At 46.1% G+C, this 18918-nt stretch overlaps 2 protein-coding genes and 1 non-coding gene across 4 annotated transcripts in view; all 3 read right to left on the bottom strand.

The window, feature by feature from the left end:
* vav2 (vav 2 guanine nucleotide exchange factor) overlaps window positions 1-767 on the bottom strand; it is a 184192-nt gene extending 183425 nt beyond the window's left edge. The window contains exon 1 of the mRNA XM_056578961.1: window positions 564-767. Within this exon, the coding sequence (XP_056434936.1) occupies window positions 564-767 (204 nt within the window). The remainder of the gene's footprint in view (window positions 1-563) is intronic.
* Window positions 768-2535: 1768 nt separating this feature from the next.
* On the bottom strand, window positions 2536-18837 carry LOC130372139 (bromodomain-containing protein 3-like). Of its 2 annotated transcripts, XM_056577934.1 has the most exons (13): window positions 18620-18831; window positions 15300-15673; window positions 14262-14399; window positions 13641-13779; window positions 12770-12897; window positions 11470-11826; window positions 11059-11187; window positions 10685-10876; window positions 10242-10292; window positions 7433-7614; window positions 6525-6790; window positions 5983-6088; window positions 2536-4944 (listed from the first exon to the last, which is right to left on the bottom strand). In XM_056577934.1, exons 2-12 carry the CDS (start codon window positions 15498-15500, stop codon window positions 5991-5993), a joined length of 1881 nt encoding a protein of 626 aa, XP_056433909.1. In that variant the 5' UTR covers window positions 15501-15673; window positions 18620-18831; the 3' UTR covers window positions 2536-4944; window positions 5983-5990. The 2 variants fall into 2 exon arrangements, with proteins under 2 accessions (XP_056433909.1, XP_056433910.1); XM_056577935.1 differs by lacking the exon at window positions 10242-10292 and having other exon boundaries at window positions 2537-4944; window positions 18620-18837.
* Window positions 12303-12440, bottom strand: LOC130372911 (small nucleolar RNA SNORA16B/SNORA16A family). The gene has a single exon (XR_008893426.1). It is a non-coding gene; the product is annotated as a small nucleolar RNA SNORA16B/SNORA16A family (small nucleolar RNA).
* Window positions 18838-18918: the final 81 nt, after the last annotated feature.

Here is an 18918-nt window from a genome sequence, read left to right as displayed (position 1 = left end):
ACACACACAGTCTGTCTGTCTGTCTGTCTGTCTGTCTGTCTGTCTGTCTGTCTGTCAGTCTGATACAGCTATGGTGTGTGTCCACTTAATAGTCGGCCAACTGTGTGCAACTGGAGTAATACTACATTATTGTTTGATCATGATCAGCGTTTGATCTTCCAGAGTCAACATTGGCGTCGTTCACTGTTACTATAAACGCTCACCACGTTGTAAATCTGAAAGCAGCCTGTACACACGCACAGAACAGTAGTTTATGCCCAGAAATTACACCTATCCATAGTGTTATCTTCTAATATCAAACTGTTTTGTTAAGCAGAACAATAAAGAAACAGAGAAACCATTGTCTTTTTGGAGAACTTGACAGTTTTGTCGTTTGTTGCATGAATAAGAGTATGGAGTGTGCTGTTGCGATCTGAAATAGAGGAATTTGTGATATTCTGACCCTGTGTGTGTGTGTGTGTGTGTGTGTGTGTGTGTGTGTGTGTGTGTGTGTGTGTGTGTGTGTGTGTGTGTGTGTGTGTGTGTGTGTGTGTGTGTGTGTACACACATGTGCGTTGCCTCACCTGTGACATCTGAGGTCTGAAGTTGATCTCCTTTAGGTCCACGGACCCCGGGGAGAGGTTGTGCAGCATCTGGCACAGCAGCACCCCGTCCCGGAGCGCCTGGGCCAGGTCGAAGACGGCGGCCGAGGGCCATACGACCCGGTGGTTGGGCGGTAGGACCTTGCAGTCGATCAACCAGCGCCCGCATTGCCTCCACTCCTCCATGTCCTAGTAGTGGGGCTGGCGTTTCCTCACACACAAACCAAAGTACCAAGCTCGACACCTGGCTAATGTGAGAGTAAATTCCGTATGCAAATATCCGACTTACAGAGCAAATCTGTGTCAAAACCGGATGCTATTCTAGGGTGTCCTGCACATGTCCCCCCACTCCGAGACCTTCAGGGGTGCCTATTCCTCGTTGGAAGAGCGATAGGTGTTCAAAAAAGCTTCTATATCCCGTGAAAAGTACACTTCAGTGACAACAAGACCGAAAGAAAAACTATCCTACAAGGATTTCCTTTTCTTCATCCTCAAAAAGTTTGTTGTCATACTAAACCCATCCCATCACAGCGTGGGGATCACCAACAGCATTAGGATGAGGATGAGGGGTGATGAAGCACGTCCCCGGGACCCCCGATCCTCAGCCTCATCAAACCAAACACCATAGTCCGATTAGAGTCCGCTATGTGCCAAAACCCAAACGCGTACAACAAAGCACGGATCTTGTCTCTAAATCCGCAAGAACTGAGAGAACATCTCCGATCCCTGTTACTCACAGCAAACAGTCAGCCCACGGACCAACAGCCAGCTCTGATCATCCTTCACCCTCCACACATCCCTCTCCAAGCCAGCGGAAAAACATCCACGAACACAGCGTTTACGACACGATCCTTAATCCATGGAGTGTACTTTGCGCCCTGGAATCGAGAGGAGGTTGTGGATGAGCAGCACCCGGTCACTTGGTGTTCTCTGTGGTGTTCTTGGTCTCTGTTCTCTTCTCTTCTGGTCCGCGTCCTACCTCGCCTGGTCTCCACTATGAACGCACTGAGGCTGATGTTTGGTGGTCCCAGCTCCCCTGCCCGCCGCGCTGGGGGGGCTGTTGATCAACGCGTAAAAAACAAAACGCTTGTTTTACGCGTTTATCACCGCGAACGAGCTGCGTCGCTCCATGCAAATAAACTACTTTTCATCGGGATCGCTACACTACGAGCCCCAGAGGTAACACTACTACTACACACACGCACACACACAAAGGGGAAGTTAAGGCAAAATATGTGAAACGTGAGCGTTGAGGAGGTGCGCCCTCTGACGCACGGTGCGCGCATTACATGAGCGGACTCATCGCACTGTCAGCGGATGCTCAAGAAGGACCAGGTCCGATCACATCGACTGGTCAAATATAAACTACGATAAGTTGTTATGAACCGCATAATTCGTACTTTAAAAAGGTCCCCAGTCACTCATCGGCGACACTGACAAATGTTGCCTCCAGCCAAGTCACTCAATGTGGGGGAAATCAACAGAATAAAGCCTAAAGACACCCAACTGCACCACCTGACAACTTTCAAACTTCCTTAATTTAAATGCCACCCGACAGCCATGCAAGTGGTACATGTTCATATTACTGAATGGTTGGCATGACTCCAAAATGTGTTAACAATTCTGCCTAATAGGCTAGTAAATTGGTTGTGCACGTCACGTTGGTTTTGCCCGTCACATTGGTTAACAATGTGCAACCCACCTGCAAGGGGGTCATCCACGGAAGAGACAGGAACCCTCTACAACCCAAAACTATAGCCTTGCCGCAGCCTGCAGCTCATTGGCTATGGATGTTCACTTTACAAAAGCACACTTCTCCCCCTGCGCTGCCATACACTGCGAGTATGCTCCCTCCACTGGACTGAGACGTCCGCATCTCTTGCAACACGAAATGGACATTGCCGTGCACAGGCCTATTAGTTAGTAGTCATTTAGCTTTGAATTCAAGCCTATTTACTAAATTCAGATGAAATGCTGTACTATGTATTAGTCTAGGGGGGCTGCCGTATAAGGTGGCAGTCTTGCAGACATTGGGGATTGAATCCAGAGCCATAAATACATATAAACAGAGGCATGATCATGGTTCCCTTGACATCAGCGGTGGAGTCATGCTTGCGTGCAGCATCCCTCATCATGAGGTTCCGACTCCGGGTCGACATGCTCGATGTGAACCTTTTGATCAGATCTGCGATTCAACAACCTGTTCATGCCTAGTGGAAGTTGCGGAGAATGTATAATTGGAATGTGTATCGAATCGATGAGAAACGTAAGAGCTTAGTAGACCCACCTGTAAAGCTGGACGGCAGATGTCTTGCACCCTGTGGTGGGGAAAGAGTAGGTAAAGGTTCAACCTCAGCAACTGATTTGTTTTGTTTTTTGATAGACGGTATTGGCACGAAACCCGGCCAAGACAAAAATAAATTGAATCTTTCATGCTAAAACGACAAATTTCTAGAATAAAAAACTTTTTTTGCGAGGCTAAACATAAATGATCACATCACTGCAAATACGCGCGTCCCAAATGCGTCACACGGGTGCCCTCTCTCGGATGTTTAGGGAGTTGCAGGTACATTTAGCATTCTTCATAAGTAGTGATCATTAAAGCACAATTAGTCATGTATTTAAATCAACAAAATCCATATGAAATATATACCAAAAAAAAAAATCCATGTAAATAACAGCTGTTTAAGCAATGAGGGACAAATCGTGTCGGTGGTTGTAACATCTGGTTGAGGGATGATGTTGGCAGAGAGTTTAAAGTGGAAGTGATTGCCAGAGGTCGTTATAATCTAGTTGGATAGCAAATTATGAAAGATTTGAATTATGCAGTAAATGCCTTACGTTAAAATGTATATATTTTCACACAAAACATTTGTCAGGCTTCTTGTTGTATTTATTGAAGAAAAACCAAAAAGGAAGTTAGCTCTTATTACAGTTTTGCAGAAACATTAAATGATAACTTCTACTCGTTGATTATGGCAGACATTTACATGAGCAAGCCTAAACTTATTTACAGAGGATACACAAGTCCTTTTATGGGCAACATAAAAAGAAGACACCTTAAAACAAGACTTAAAAAAAGAAAGCTAAATTGAGGTACAACAAATCTCCATGCATGTTAAAAATAAAAAGTAGAAATCCTTTTTTATATATATAAAAAGAGGCTATCATATTACAACAAAAGCATAAAAAAGAAGTTAGATTTGAAAATATCTATATATTTATATACATGTTCTTGGTCAGCATTTGACCAATGAGAAAACAACATTCAGAAAAAAATCGACAAAATGAAAAAAACTATAACAGAGACAACTTAAGGCGGAGAAACGTGAACATAGATATCTGGGCATAAAAATAAATATAACAGAGAATATCCTTTTTTTGTTTGTTTTGTTTTCGTTTATTTTTATAAAATGTATTTTACATTTTTCCAAAAAAGTTATTGAAACCATATTTTTCCGAGCAGAGAACCAGAGCAGGATAAGTCTATTCACTGAGTTCAACAGGGAGCCACTTCACCATACATTCAGACACTAAGGAGCCCCTCACCACTAAGGTAGACACGTCTTAAACCTCCACCTACGACAGATTCCTCACAACCTTTAATCAGTGATCATAACCCAAACTGACCCTCACACACACACTCAAGACTATGCACCAACATTCAAATCCATCCAATCATGCGGTCAGATTAAATTTTCTTTGTACAAAACAAATGTGTAGAGGTTGAAAGACCTTCAGCTGCCATGGACCACACAGATATGCACATCGGATCGGCTGTACAACAAAACAAGAGTGTGTGACACACACACACGCACGCACGCACACACACACACACACACACCCCTTTTTACAGCATCCTGCCTACATGGACGATCATGATGGATATCGCGCTATAGATCGACGGCAATATATTGTGGTGGGTATCATGATATACATTGTGGTGGACATGTGATTGTGGATATCACGATATAAATCGCGATAGAGAGGTCATGACATAGATGTGGTGAGTATCACGATGGAGGTGGTGGTATATTTGTGTGGGATATCGTGACAGATTATAGAGTGGATAGCATCATATCATGGTGGATATTGTGTCAATTTGGGTATTGCGATAGATATTGCGACAGGAGATCATGACGATGTTGTGATTGTTGTGTGGGTGGACTTCGTGTCAGGGTGGATGTCACGATGGACGTGTGACATATCCAGGGAGAGACTCGTCGGTAGAGCAGAACCTTCAGGAGGGCCGCCCCCTCCCTCCCCTCCCTAATGTGGTTTCCATGACAACACAAACTATAAGATGGAGGTCGTGCCTCATTGTACTGCTCTAATCACATTGTCCGTTATCTCGCTCCACGATCTGGAACAACAAAAGGTGGAATAAGAAGAAAAAGTCATCAGTTTGGTATTTGTATTAAATGGAAGTGTTTCGTTTCAGTTCTTGCAGTATCCACCTTAGTTACAATTGTATAATGAAATGTCATGGCCATTATTGGTGACACACTCACACACAAACACACACACACGTTTGTATGCAGCCCGTGTGAACAGCACTACAAGAAAGCTTCTCCTACATCAACCATCAAACTGGAGAAGCCACAGCCCTTCCTCAATTTAGAACCTATTCTCAAATCCGTCTTTTCTTTAAACCTGTCACTTTGTCGCATTACGTTCCATTTCCTATTACTCTTTCATCCACAGCCCCGGACTCTTATTTCCTTTAAGGTGCGTGTATTATGGAGCTGGCTGGGTTAGGGCCGTATTGCTCAAGGATAAGGGTCAAGCTGTGGACATTGTTCGAGCTACTACGCCATTCATTCACAATAAATAAAGCCACACAGAGAAGGAGGTGACGGTGAGTGGAGTCGACGATAGCGCCAGTGCTGGGTGAGTGGGACCGCGTGTAGGAGGTGATAGAACGTGGCAGAGCGCTGGCCATCAGCTCCGGTCGGGGGGGGGTTATGAGTCACGGGTCTATTGGGCGCGTGGCAGAACAAGCTGTTCATCACGCCGCCTCAGGATGGATGGTGTTTATGATAAGAAGCGCCCGCGGCGGATATTGCACTTTCAAGCGAAATGCCATTTAATTACATCTAAAAAAGGGCACGGTCTAGCTGTGAAGGAACCAATATATGCCCTCACATAGTTTCTCTTGAGTGATAAGGGGACGTAGGGAACATTTTACATTCCGAAGCAAAATAAACCCAAGTTATTAAAGGGGTGAAATCTTGCTTTTTTAACTTTTCCCGTTGCTTTAGACTGGTATATGCTGTATGAACACATGTTTTTCGTCTGCTATTTATTTTTGTGCCATTCTAAACACTTAAACCAATGTCAAGGTGAAGTTGAAAGTTGTATAAATAAAACACGACAAACTGGGTTAGAACAGAAGACGTACCCTGGAACTCAGTCGGGCTCACTGTTGTCTGAACTGGAATCACTGGAGCTACTGCTGGCTGAGTCAGACGAACTGCTGCTGTCGCTGTTCCCAGCCGCTCCCTCCTCTGGGGAACAGGAAGTAAACACACAGGTGTGAGTCCCAGTAAGTACACCTGGCCGGCTGGCCAAACGCTTTTTGTTTCCTTGTTCTTTGTTTCCTTGTTTTTGTGTACTGCATTTCTTAGAATGTAAAGTGTGTGTGTGTTCTTTGCAAAGCACTCTATGAAAAACTTTAAACGTCTTCATGAATTAATAAAACGACAAAAATAAATGTTTATTTTCATCACATTAAACCCGCTGAGAAAGTGAGACATGTATAAAGACACAGTGTAAACACATCTAGTTATACAGTACTTAGTGTGAACAAACTTCACCTTTGTGTGACATGTTTGACGTGTGCGTCTGACAATGTTTGACACGCTTGTCTGACATGTTTGACTCGTGAGTGTCTGACACGTTTGACTTGTGAGTGTCTGACACCCCCCCCCCCCAACAACTCACCGCCCGGTTTCCTCATCTTCTTGTACAGACAGGACTTGACGTACTGCTCCAGCTCGCGCAGCGTGGACGGCTTCAGCGTCTCGAAGTCGATCTCGATCTCGTCGGGGTTGGAGTCCCTCAGGGAGGGCTCCCGGGTCTGGATGATGCGGACCACCCGGCCCAGCTTGCCCCCCGGCAGGCGGTTGATGTCCAGGCTCAGCTGCCTCTTCTCGTCGTAGGTCATGGGGAGGGACTCGTCGTCAGAGTCGTACTCCCTCGGCCCCTTCCTGCAGAAAGGGGTCCGCGGGAAGACGGAGAAGCGTTTAGGAGACGAGGGGCCAAACATACAGTCACACATGTAGACATAAGGATGTGTGTTGGATAAGGAAGTGTTTAATGAGGGGTGTGGTGGCATCGTTCGGTCAAATATACAAAGTGAAAGGTTATTTGTACAGCACTCCACTTTACAAGGCTTATCCTTTTTACAGGCGACATTCTCGTTGTCCTTAGTTAAACAATTTAGCGGTGCCGACATTTCACCCGAAGCATCTGTATTTACAAGTTCAAGGGCCCCCCTTTTTCACCATAAGGTGTGACGTCGACGAGCCATTACAAGCCGTGTCAAAATCTCCCCGTTTGTGACGGCACAAGTTAAGAGTTGGATGGGGGGATAGATCCGTCCACCGGCTGTGAGGTGAGCGGACATCATACAGCTGGGTGGACACTCCCACTTGGGGTGTCACAAGTGGATAGAGTCCAGAAAGACACGTGACGACCACACAGCCAACCGAGAGGACTTTACTACGGGTCCCTCTATGCGGTCGTACACCTTTTTGTACTGACAAAAAAAGCTATGGCCCTGGGAAGTGGAGGGCGTGCACGGTGCTGGGCGTGCACGGTGCTGAGCGTGCACGATAGTGGGTGCGTACTTGAGGCTGCTGCTGGAGGACTTCTTGGAGGTCTTCTTCTGCTGGCCCGGCCTGGCGGGCTTGGAGCTCCTCTTCTCCTCTCCCGGCCGCCCCTCCCTCCTCTTGTCCTTCTCCTTGGCCCGCTTGGGCTTGCTGCCGGGCGCCTGGGACAGCGCCGCCAGTTGCTCGTGCACGGCTTTCAGCTGGGGAGAGGGGCGTGCACGTGAGGACGGGGTTAGGTTCACAGGCCACGTTGTCATACTTGGTGGTGGTGCACACATGGTTATAAAGAGAGGAGACATGCTTTATGGGGGGGGGGGGTTAGAATGAGCATCATTCTGTTATTAAAAAGGCATTAGTGTGTTAGTGTATTCATGGCTTCAACCCGCCATTTTGACTTTTATTTAACGGTTTAAAAAGTCGTTGCTGTTATTTTGAAAGGAGGCAAAGACAGGCATCGTCCGATTACCGTCCCTCCGATGAAGGTTCTTTTCGAAAAGAGCCACACGGAAAATACAGAGCAGCAGAATTAACAAGGGCTTTTGAAAAACGGCTTGCTATATTGAGCCAATGCAGTTGTTCAGTTGAAACAAAATTGTCTTGGGAAGCAGATTATCTGACGCTGGGGAAATGATACAGCTCATCGAGGAAGATTCGATTTTGTTACTTCGTTCAACTGAAAGCGGCTAATCGTGTTAATGTCGTTTTAAACACGGCGACACAGATGGGGTATGCTAAACTTGTGCAGGAGTCGTCTACTTTGTACTATTTTCTAACAAGATGCCAAAAACACTTTAACACCAGTCGCAGCCAATTTAGATCCTCCTAACACTGCTGATTGTGGTGTCGATCTGTTGAGATGCTGTTAAATTAATGAATTCAAAACACTTACGCATATGTCCCCTCTGTTGGTTATCTATTTCTAAAAGACTTCTTATAAGTGCAATCTCTTAAGTTAAGAGATTCACATCGCTATAGAACCAGACGTGAGCCAAACGCTTTTAGCACACTCAGTCTTAAATGGGATTCACAGGCCAAGAATAACCCCTTTAACCGAAGCTCTTAAAAGGGTAAACAGGTGAATAACTCCCCAGGTCCATGTTGAACGAAACGGGGAGGACCTCATTTAAAACCAGTTCTTGTCTTGTTGTTTGAGGGCCCGGCCTCGGCCACACCCAGTCCTTCGCACCGCGACAAACCCTCAACCGTGTTCCACTCCATGGAGTGGAATAACAAGCAGGGGAACGCAGGGGAGATGGAGAGCGGCGGGCGGCTCCAGAGATGGAGGACAAGAGGGGCCGGTTGACAGGCCGTTTATTACACCGACGTTGACAGTGGAATAAAGAATTGCCGGTTTCGTGGAACGCCGTCGTGTATCATCGTGTCGCCGCGTCGCCCGGAACGCGCTCACGCTCAGCGTTTTGGTTACGGCGGTGTCTTATGCATGGACGTGGATCCCCCCCTCCAACCAGAATACTAAAGTGGTGTAAAATGTCTGCTTAGCCGGTGTGAAAAGGTCATTATCCGCGCTCGGTGTTTATGGGTGGGCAGAAATAATGTCATTAGCTGTGGATGGAGCGCCAATCTTCCAGGGCGATGAGCCTGCGTCTGAAGCCAAATGAGCCGGCGTTAAAGAGGGCGGGATGGCCGACGCGCCCGGACTCGTATTTGGTGAATAGCCTGTGCAAGCACACACACACACACACATCATTTTGAGGTGTGTGTGTCAAAGTGTCAAGGCGATACCGAGTTTCTGCTAACCCACCATGTTAGGCGTTAGACCAAACCAGGAAGGTGTTTTTACTCCCAGAACAAGAGAAAAACCGCAGACATTGTCGTACCCGAAGCTATTGCCAGCAAATAATTGCGACGTTAACCTCATTATAGCTTTGTTTTCTTCATGTCATTTTACACTTAAAACGATTGGTTATCAAATCAGCGAATCATCAATGAATCAAGCGATCCCCTCGTCGTTAGTGTAGTGCGTATATTTCCGGTCGTGTTATCAGTTGTAGCCTCAGGGGACACAGCTTCTGCAGCAAGGCCTGCACCGACTCCCGACCAAAACCACATCCTGCCCAGCTAATAGGGCAGACTCTGTCATAAAGACACGCACTGCAGGAGTGGGACCCCAGCTACACTGACAGACTGTCCCACGCTCCGGCTCACACGGCCCCCTGGTGGCGCCCTGGACACACACACACACACAGCATGCCTACACACCATGCACACACACACACACACACACACACACACACACACACACACACCATAGGAGTGATTGACAGCCACCCATCTTGTTCACACTGGGGGGCAGAAAGTTTCACGTTGACCCAAGTAAGTTGAATTGAAAGAGAGGCAACAGGCAGTATTTCAAACTGAAGGGGAAGGAGGGTGGGGGAGGCTAGAGGCGTGTTTGCTCTCAAAAGGTTGAGGGTTCAGACCTCACTGCCCGCAGACTACCTGTAGCATCCTACAGCAGTACCGGTTTACCACGAGTAACCCTTTACAAGCCAACACACATTTGGGGAGGGATGTGTGGAACATTTACAAACATGCACCTTAAACTGCATAGTTAAATACTATAGTATAAATCTGAATATCTAGTTTGAGTACGTTAGTGAAGTTGTGCTTCACTCGTGACTGTTGTCAATCATTAGAAAGATTAAGTGAACTGTGAAGAAGTTTGGTCGGTCTTAATTTAACCCAGGCCATTTAACACAACTAAGCATCACCCACTGAACTATAGGCGTAAAAGCGCCCTTAGAGATATAGTATTAGTTTCGTCTTTCGTCTGTTAATGAGGTGATAATTGGTAAGTTGTAGTCACCTGATCATTGTCGCTGCACCCATTTCTCCCCAATTCACTACCGTTCTGATGCTAAGAGACGTGAAACAAAAATAGAAACATTTCATATATGTATATATGAATAATAAATAATTAGCCACAGGGTATTTCTCGCAGTGTGTCACGACAAATTAATTCCTAAATTGGCACCTATCTTCACACCGGGTGTGATGTGGACTAGTCCTAAAAAGCCATTTAAAAATTCAACCCATTTGGGACATCACAAGTTGGAGGGTCTATCCATCTCTGTGACGGATGGATGAACTCAAGCCTTCCAGTCGGTGAATTCCAGCGTGAATTCATCTATTCATCATCCTTGTGATGTCACTAATGGATACCCTTTCAAATGGCTCGTCAATCACCGCCGCGGACCCGGTGCTAAGAACGAGCGACTCGTTAAAGACCAGGTTGTCATGGAAACCCACCTGTTCAGCGCCCACTTGCTCCTGCAGCTCGGCGAGGCGGCTGGCGTGGTCCTCCTCGCCGTCCGACATGCCCGACACCGAGGAGTTGCCGCTGTTCAGGCTGAACTTGGCGTTCTTCGGGGTCCCGCCCCCCGGCGAGCTCAGGTCCACCGCCTCGTCCGGCATCTTGGCGAACCTCATCTCGAACACGTCCTGGGACGGGGGGGACGGGGGGTCACACACGCAAACAATCAGAACGACCGTCCAGAGACACATCGGAAAGGCTAGTTCCCAGATTGAAACTCAGTAACTATGAGTATTGGCCAATATGCATCTGATAGAATATCAGCTAAAGGCTTGGAGAAAGTTTCCGCCGCCAAAACACAGAATGGTACCTGGAGTTTCCGGGCCATGGCGACCACTTCGTGATCCGGAGGGTTGTATTTGTAACAATTTGAGAAGATTAATCGGACGTCCGCCGCAAACGCCTGAGTGTCGTGGTACTTCCGCTCGTCCATCTTTTTCTGGAGAGAGGGAAGATAACCAAAACAAACGCGTCACGTCAGAAGACCCTGGAGCACTCGATTCAGGCGCCATGATGCAGAAAATGAAGACATTATTTTCCCGCTTGGATCAGTTAGCATGAAAAAGGGGGCATGGCCACTATGTCTAGCATCTTATCCTAGCTCTCTTTGTTGTCTACGGGGAATGGGTTAACCTAGCGACAAATGTACTGTTGTAAGTCGCTTTGGATAAAAGCGTCTGGTCAACGGCCTGAATGTAAACGTATCGGCGGCGCCGCTCACCTTGACGGAGCCCAGGTCCATGGGCAGCTTGATGATGTCGTGGTAGTCGTGCAGCGCCAGGGCCTCGGCGTCCACGGGCTTGTAGAAGGGCCAGGCGTACGCCGCGTGCTTCTTGGACAGCATCTCCTTCAGGATGCCCTCGCAGAAGCGCAGCTGCTCCGTGAGGCGGCCCCTCTTGGTGGCGTGCTGCGCCGTCTCCTCCTCCTCCGCCAGCGCCTTCTTGGGCGGCTTGATGGGCCGCCCCGTGCTCTCGCGCCGCTTCTTCTCCAGGGACGCCTCGCTCTCCGGCGGCGACGCCACCTTGACGGCGGCCGGGAGCGCCGGCGGCGGGGTCGAGAGGACCTTCCTCTTCAGCGTCTTGGGGTGTGGAGACAAAAAATGTTGACTTCAAAATGCAGATGAAAATGCGGAAATCTGTATTTCTTTCTTCTTCTTTTTTTGCATCAGTTACAAACAGGATTACTCCGTATGGCAGGATCTCAACTATTTGTGCATTGACGGAAATTTCTGCATGTGCTAGGCTGTGCAAGTGATCCCCGAGCTAGTGAGTGAGGGATTAGAAGTACATGAGATGTATGGTTATGTCTAGCTCAAAGAGAATGTGGCTCAACTAGAGCAGCAAGGCATTAGCACTGGCAGGGGGTACGGTTTGATTGAGCCCACTGGGGTCCACCAATGCAGAAGCTATGAATCCCGGTATTGATCAGGCCCAGGTCTCTCATACAAACTAGATTTTAAATCTCAATGAGTTGGATAAATACAGGTCAAGTTCTAATTACGCTGTTTTGGATAAAGTGTGTTACATTTACCATTTGCCTCATTTAGAAATGAGAAGTTATCCTTTCCCATAATGTTGCAGCAACAGTCATTTACAGACTGAACAGCGACCGTCTGTGAAAGTTATCATGTTGGCATCCTGTTGACTGCCCAAAGCTACCAAAACAAGCAGGGGTGGCTTCATGGGTGCCTGAGAAAAAACAGTCTTTGGGACATTTGAAGATTCATGAAAATTCCCCGATATTCGAAAATTCCCTATCACAGGCGTTTTTTTGCATGTGTGAAGGTTTTTTTCATTGGTTTTATAATTAACCCCCTCAGGGTTAATACAGTTCTCGTATTCTTACCCATTCAATCTGTGTTCATTCAATTCATCACGGAGGAACTAGTCCTGAACGACTTGTGAAAGACTCGCACACACGCTGCGGCTTCAAAGACAGCGTTGTGTTTCCGACGCACAGCCGAGGTTTCTCTCGTCTAAGCACCACCACGGATGTGGCAGGGGTGGTGGTGGTGGACTCACTTTGACAGAAGACTGGGTGGGGGAGTTGGGCAGCGAGGAGGAGTTGGAGGTGGAGGAGTTCATCCCCAGCTCTGAGGACGGTGGAGGTGTGGCTGGGGTGCAGGAGGTCACTGTGCCGTCCTGACCGCCTTCGTCACACCGAGAGAGAGAGAGACGCACGTTTACATGACGTTCAGGTGGTTAGCCGTCTCTGTTGACTAGCGGAACCGACACGTGAGGCTGGGGACAACCAGATCCACTCTGGGAGTGGTTAACAGAAACCTGTTAGTGCTACACAAATATTCATGTTGACAACAGTATTTTAACCCCCTCACGAAGTGTGTTCAAAGTTAAAGAAGTCTGTGTTTTCGTATGCAATCAGTTATGAAGTTAACCCATAGGAGGTACTGACTTTTCAAATAATGTACGGGAAAAGTTCCATTGGCACATACCGGTGACCTTCAAAAAGGTTCAGCATAATCATCTGATGTCTCTTGAAATTAGTGATTTTAAACTCAGGAAAACCAGGCGCATCAACACACCTTCCATGAGAGATACCATGCTTTGTATGATGTTCTAACTAGGTATGACCGTCCTTTTAATAATAATAACTGTTAATATGTTCACTGTACAGAGCCATCCGATTGCAATGCCCTTTGGGTTCGGATCTGTATGTTTCATTCAATTAAAAGTGTTGTTTGCTACACAGACCAAAAAAGTAACGTACCTGGATGCATTGGGAAATGTTATTGTTAAAAGTACGAGTCGCATTGATAAAATGTATATGGTTGGCTTCTGCTTCATGCAAGCCAATTTGTTTCTTTATTTTTGAACATAACAATCTTGGTCAATAAAACCAGCTTGTAGGCCTGGGGGGAGGTGAGCTCACTACCTGGGGTGGTGGGTTTCTTGGGCTTCACTTTGGGTGCAGCAGCAGGCAGGACCTCCTCATGTCCAGGGGGCATCTGGGACACCTTCTGGAGGAACACCTTCTCCAGCGCCTGGGCCATCAGCACGATGTCATCCGTAGGCTGACATGACAAGAGAAGGGTAGAACACGTTCGAGGAAAAGTATGATTTTTTTTTTTCTGCTCTGGTGTATTCAAGTGTACACTAGTAGAAAAGAAAGTGGAGTACATTAAAGTAGAACGTACAAAGGAAGAGAAGATAAGAATACTACAAGGTATAGCATAGTAAAGGCTACAATAGACTGGAGTTACAGTACAGCAAGTATCATTACAGTGGTGTAGACTGTAGAATAGCGTGGGAGTAAATTAGAGTATACGGTATAGGTAGGCTTGTGGCGTGGGCTTGATTATCAGACCCTTCAAAGTGTTGGACCCACTTTAGCTCCTAAAGCAGAGATTAGAAGACTACTAAGAAAGTACCATTGGACCTCAGTAAGTGAGTGGAAACTGGGCGCCACCTAATGCCCATTTCCGAGATCACACATAACAGGTCAACGTGTGTGACCATGTTATATAGGACAGTTGGTGAAAATGGTGTGCGTTACCTTGTTGTATATATAACAGTTGGTGAACATGGTGTTGAAGTCCTGCATACACTCTCCGGCGCTGCTGTAGTAGTTGTTCTCCAGTCTCTTCTTGATCGACCCCATGTCCATAGGGGTCTTTATGATCGTGTAATAATCCTAGCCAACGAGAAAATCCCACCGTTACATTAATACTAGTTTGCTCGACCACTAGTCAGGCCCACAACATAAAGCCCACCTCTGGCTACAAATGTAAAATGAACCGATATTCTTTGATTGATTTATTTTACACATTATCTCTTAATGACTTGACATTACAAGCAAATGTATGTTAAAAAAAAAAAAAAAAAAAAAGAGGTCTGTCAAACACCCTAACAACAAGAATTGACCGTAACAAATTCAGCAGTGTTTTGACAAAAGGGACTTTATCTCCCCTACCAAAGAGTCCAGGATTCAGGCCAGCTATTCCCCATTTAATTTTACTCTTCAAATAGTTCAAACACGCAAGTAATCAAACAGGTAACCAAACACTTATCCAGAGCTGATAACATCATATGGTCAATACCTCATTACATTCAATAGAATGTTGACTGCTCTAAAGAACAAGTTTGAAACAGAGCAATGATTCAACATAATGAAGGAAGTCATTGACCGAACTGAATTTATTTGATCGAAAGCACTTTCATTGCAATTTTTTTGCACGAGGCATTTCCCCAATGCGTTATTTAAATGTTTTTCTCGCTGCGAGATGTATATGCTTCTGCATTTGTCGTCCTGGTTACAGTGTCTTGGTTAATGTGTCAGACCGAGAGAGCCTATTCATGCCTTTCCTGTGAGGGGAGCACTTCCTGTGTCATTTTTGGTTAGACGGAAGCCATTAGCCATAACAGGCAACTTCGAGGGAAAGAACCAACTCTTAAGCTTGCTCTGTTCCACTCTTTTCAGCTCCCTCTCTCTCTAGAAATATGTGATATCTTACTTAATTGATAATGCAGTGAGGTTTCAATGGCCAAATAAATAAATGGAGTATTAGCGGCCGAATAGACGTTGCGTTCTTACCGGCAGTCCCAGCTTGACCACGTCGACGGGGTGGTAGAAGGGCCAGGCGAACTGGTGGCGCCACAGAGACTTGACCACCACGTTCTGCATGTACGCCAGCTGGTTGGTCTTCCTCCCGGGTGTGGCCGGGTTGATCACCTCTGGGGGGGGCATGTTGGCAAGCTGGGGCGGACCTCCGGTCGCTGGGGGGATCCCCGACATGATTCCCGGCGGGGGCGGTCCTGACGTTCCAGCACGGGGGGCCTGGCGTGCCTTTTGGTTTGTGTGTTCCTATGCGTTGTGGTAGGGGGTCTCTGGGGTCGGTCTGGAGGCTGCTGGTTCTTCAGAGACTCTGCCGGTGGCCCATCCCATTTCAGGGGGGGCCGACTTCACGACTTGTAAGAACCAGACACAGACCCAATGTTAGACACAAACAAGAGCCCACTAGGCACAGAGGCTCCATACCATACCTGTTTGTCATTGTTTTTTTTAAAAAGTCCCACCACTTTTTTTTTTATGTTAGAGAAATGTAATAAGCCACCTAATAACACCAACAGACCGAGCATGCATTATGAATAAAGATTGCAAAATCAATACTTAAGCGCTATTGGCTCAGAGACTTGACATGAAACATAATAAGATTGCTAAGACCAAATATTAGCCATTGCGCAGAGTAGTAGAACAACAATTTCGTAACCAGTATTTTGGCCCTCACCGGCATCGGGCCGTCGGTTTCTATCAAAGATGGTCGTATGAAAAGGTGGTGAGCTGTTATTGTTTTGGAATGTGGTGTCAGGTGTTCACAGGACAGGCGGAAAGTGGACAGAAAACCACTTAACTTCAGGTGAGAGAAAATTGTGGTCAGTGCTGTCGCCAGGGGCCTGTTTTTACATTACATTTGGTGGTGCATTACAAGTGGTCGAACATCGAGGCATTTACCAGAAGAATAGAAGCTTCGTTTTTTTTTTTTGTGTTACATTAAGCACGGCCTTGTGTACAGGCCAGTAAGCTAAGCTGTCTGCATAGTATTGGTGTGTATTTGTAGTATTTCCTCTTTTTTTCTGTATGGTGGTTTGTCCTACTTGGGGAAGTTTTTGAATCGTCTTCCAGCCAAAGTGACACACTTTGGCTGTTGGCTGTTGGTGTGGGAATCTGTACATATTTGGGAGATCTATCGTCGTTAATTGTTTCTGGGCAGGAGCCCAGGGAACTCTTTGTATAATCGTGAAGTTTACATGGTATGTGTTGGTACCTGTGTGTAGGTGGGGCCATACATAATCATTATTTATTACCAATGATCATGCGTAATGTTAAAAGATAAGTCTATAAATATCACAGAATGCATATGAATATAAAATACCATCATAACATTCTAACTGAGGGTCATAACAATGTGGTTGTCATTTCGCTCTGATGTTTCCGATCTACTATTCTGATCATTGAAAGCGTATCTTCTCGTCGGAATTAATGTCAACAATAATTTGGACTACACGATAAGTCTGTATCTTGATCTCATGGTGCTATACAATCCCATTCAAAAGACAAACGGTGATTTTGTATTATTGCCCAGTTGTATCTGTGAGTCTCATCAGAGAAAGGGAATTTGTCGTGCAATTATCTGCAGAACTTCCTTCACTCCCGTTTTATATGCAAAACACCCCCCAATACCCTGGAAGAGACCAAATGATTGTCTTTAACTAGGTATATATGCTGCACAAATAAATACCTTTAACGTTTACACACTAAGAAAAGGTTGTGGGACTGTGTTTTGTCACAAATCAGTCTAGATATGTCTGCCGAATAGATTAGGCAGAGGGTACCCTAGTTGATAGTAAAATACGATACTTAAGAAATCCTAGATGAGACTATTGGGATACAAATCATCTATTGGTTGTATAATTTCATTGTTGTCAGCAATAGCATTTAAACTAGCCGTAACTTTTGACTGGATTTGTATGCATGATATCTTGCATTTTATCAAAACATGCATAAATATGTGTTTGGGGTGTGTTTACTCTGGATGACCTGTGACAAACAAAATTACTTAACATGAATGATATGGCTTTAGCCGCAACAAGATTTAAATCAGTGTCCTAAAACATAATGGTTACAATGTGACTGAAATACAGAAGCATGTCCCTTTATTCAGGGGCGTTTGTACAAATGTTCATGGCAGCTGAATGAGTTATGGCATTTAACCTTTTGTTGATACTGGAATTGGGAAAGCAAACAGATTCTGGCATAATAAAGTACCATCCAAGGGTTTATTTACTTTGTTTACTACCCTTGTTATTTGATTCCGTCTTAACACAGAAACACAGGCCAGCCTTATGGCTTGTCTTAATGTTATTTTGGGCAGCAATACTCAGCGTAACAACATTTTTCACTGTCAGTCTACAATGAAATGACTAGAAGTCAGAATAACTCAGTTTTACTCAGGCTTTATGCTACATATGCTAGACCTAGCATATGGAGTCTTCCACATAAACTATGGAATCAAACAGTCTGTTCCCGGAATAATGGGGGGAAGAGGGGGCCATTCACTTCTGGAAACCATTGTGTTTACTATTCATCTTGATCCATAATAACAAGACCTCAACCCTTCTACTATAACAACCACTGGATGTCTGGTTTATCTAATCAACACTCAACCAACGTGTTGGATCATAACGAAAGGCATGCAAGAGTATCAACACATAGGAAACAACAGATGTGTAAACAGACCCATTGTACCGCCAATAATGGCTCCAACTCCACTACGACTAGCACTATAGCCCATGTGGATGGTTTCTTTGGAAAGAGAGTAACGATCGTACTGTAATACAGAAGATTCTTCCTGTTTCGGTGACATGGTGATTATGGCGGGATCTGACCTGAGCACTGAGCAGCCCTCCAGGTGGATAAAGACACGCTGCCCGCCCACCATCACTTTCCCCCTGAAGCTAACCACAACCACATTACCATTTTAAAAACATGCACCCTATTTCTGACACCCTAAATTGTGTGAATAAGCACCACAGCTCGTTGGGGAGCTGTACGTCCCGGTGGGAGGCTGTAAATTGAGTCACATTTTGTACTTTCACTACCACACACTACTCCATGGCGTTTCAGAGCAGCCAACAGGAAGCTAGCACAATGCTAACACGATGCTAAGGCGGACGGCGAAATGCATGGCAGGGCTAATGTACACAGCTAGCAGGCTAGGCTAGCAGACCCCGGCTACTGAGAGAAACGTGCACCGAAACCATCACACATACATGTGATCTGCTTTCTAAATACAAAAAGTACCGTAAAGAGTCGTTCATAGCAAATTAAAAGGTGGAGAATAGGTGATGTATTACTTGTGTGAGGTGCTCTGGAGGGTTTTTTGAGCACAGCAGCCAAAAATACTTTTGCTCGCCCACGAAGTAGTCCCGAGTATCCGAGTGGTGTGTCCCAGCGTGTTTGTGCCGCGGAGGCCGAGCACCAACAAAGAGCCTGGAGGCGGAGGACCGGGTTCCCCTTCCCACCGACTCACTCCGCTGCACGGAACGAACGGCTTCGGCTCCGCGCGCAAAGGCTCACGGGCAGTGTTGCCAGATTGGGCCGCCCAATATGGCAATCTGGCCACCCAATGCAACGCTGGCTGCAGCCATGGACC

This window comes from Gadus chalcogrammus, chromosome 19 (genome assembly GCF_026213295.1).
Source record: "Gadus chalcogrammus isolate NIFS_2021 chromosome 19, NIFS_Gcha_1.0, whole genome shotgun sequence".
NCBI lineage: Eukaryota > Metazoa > Chordata > Actinopteri > Gadiformes > Gadidae > Gadus > Gadus chalcogrammus.
The sequence above is the reverse complement of the archived record's forward strand: the minus strand, read 5'-3'. Positions and strand labels throughout refer to the sequence as shown.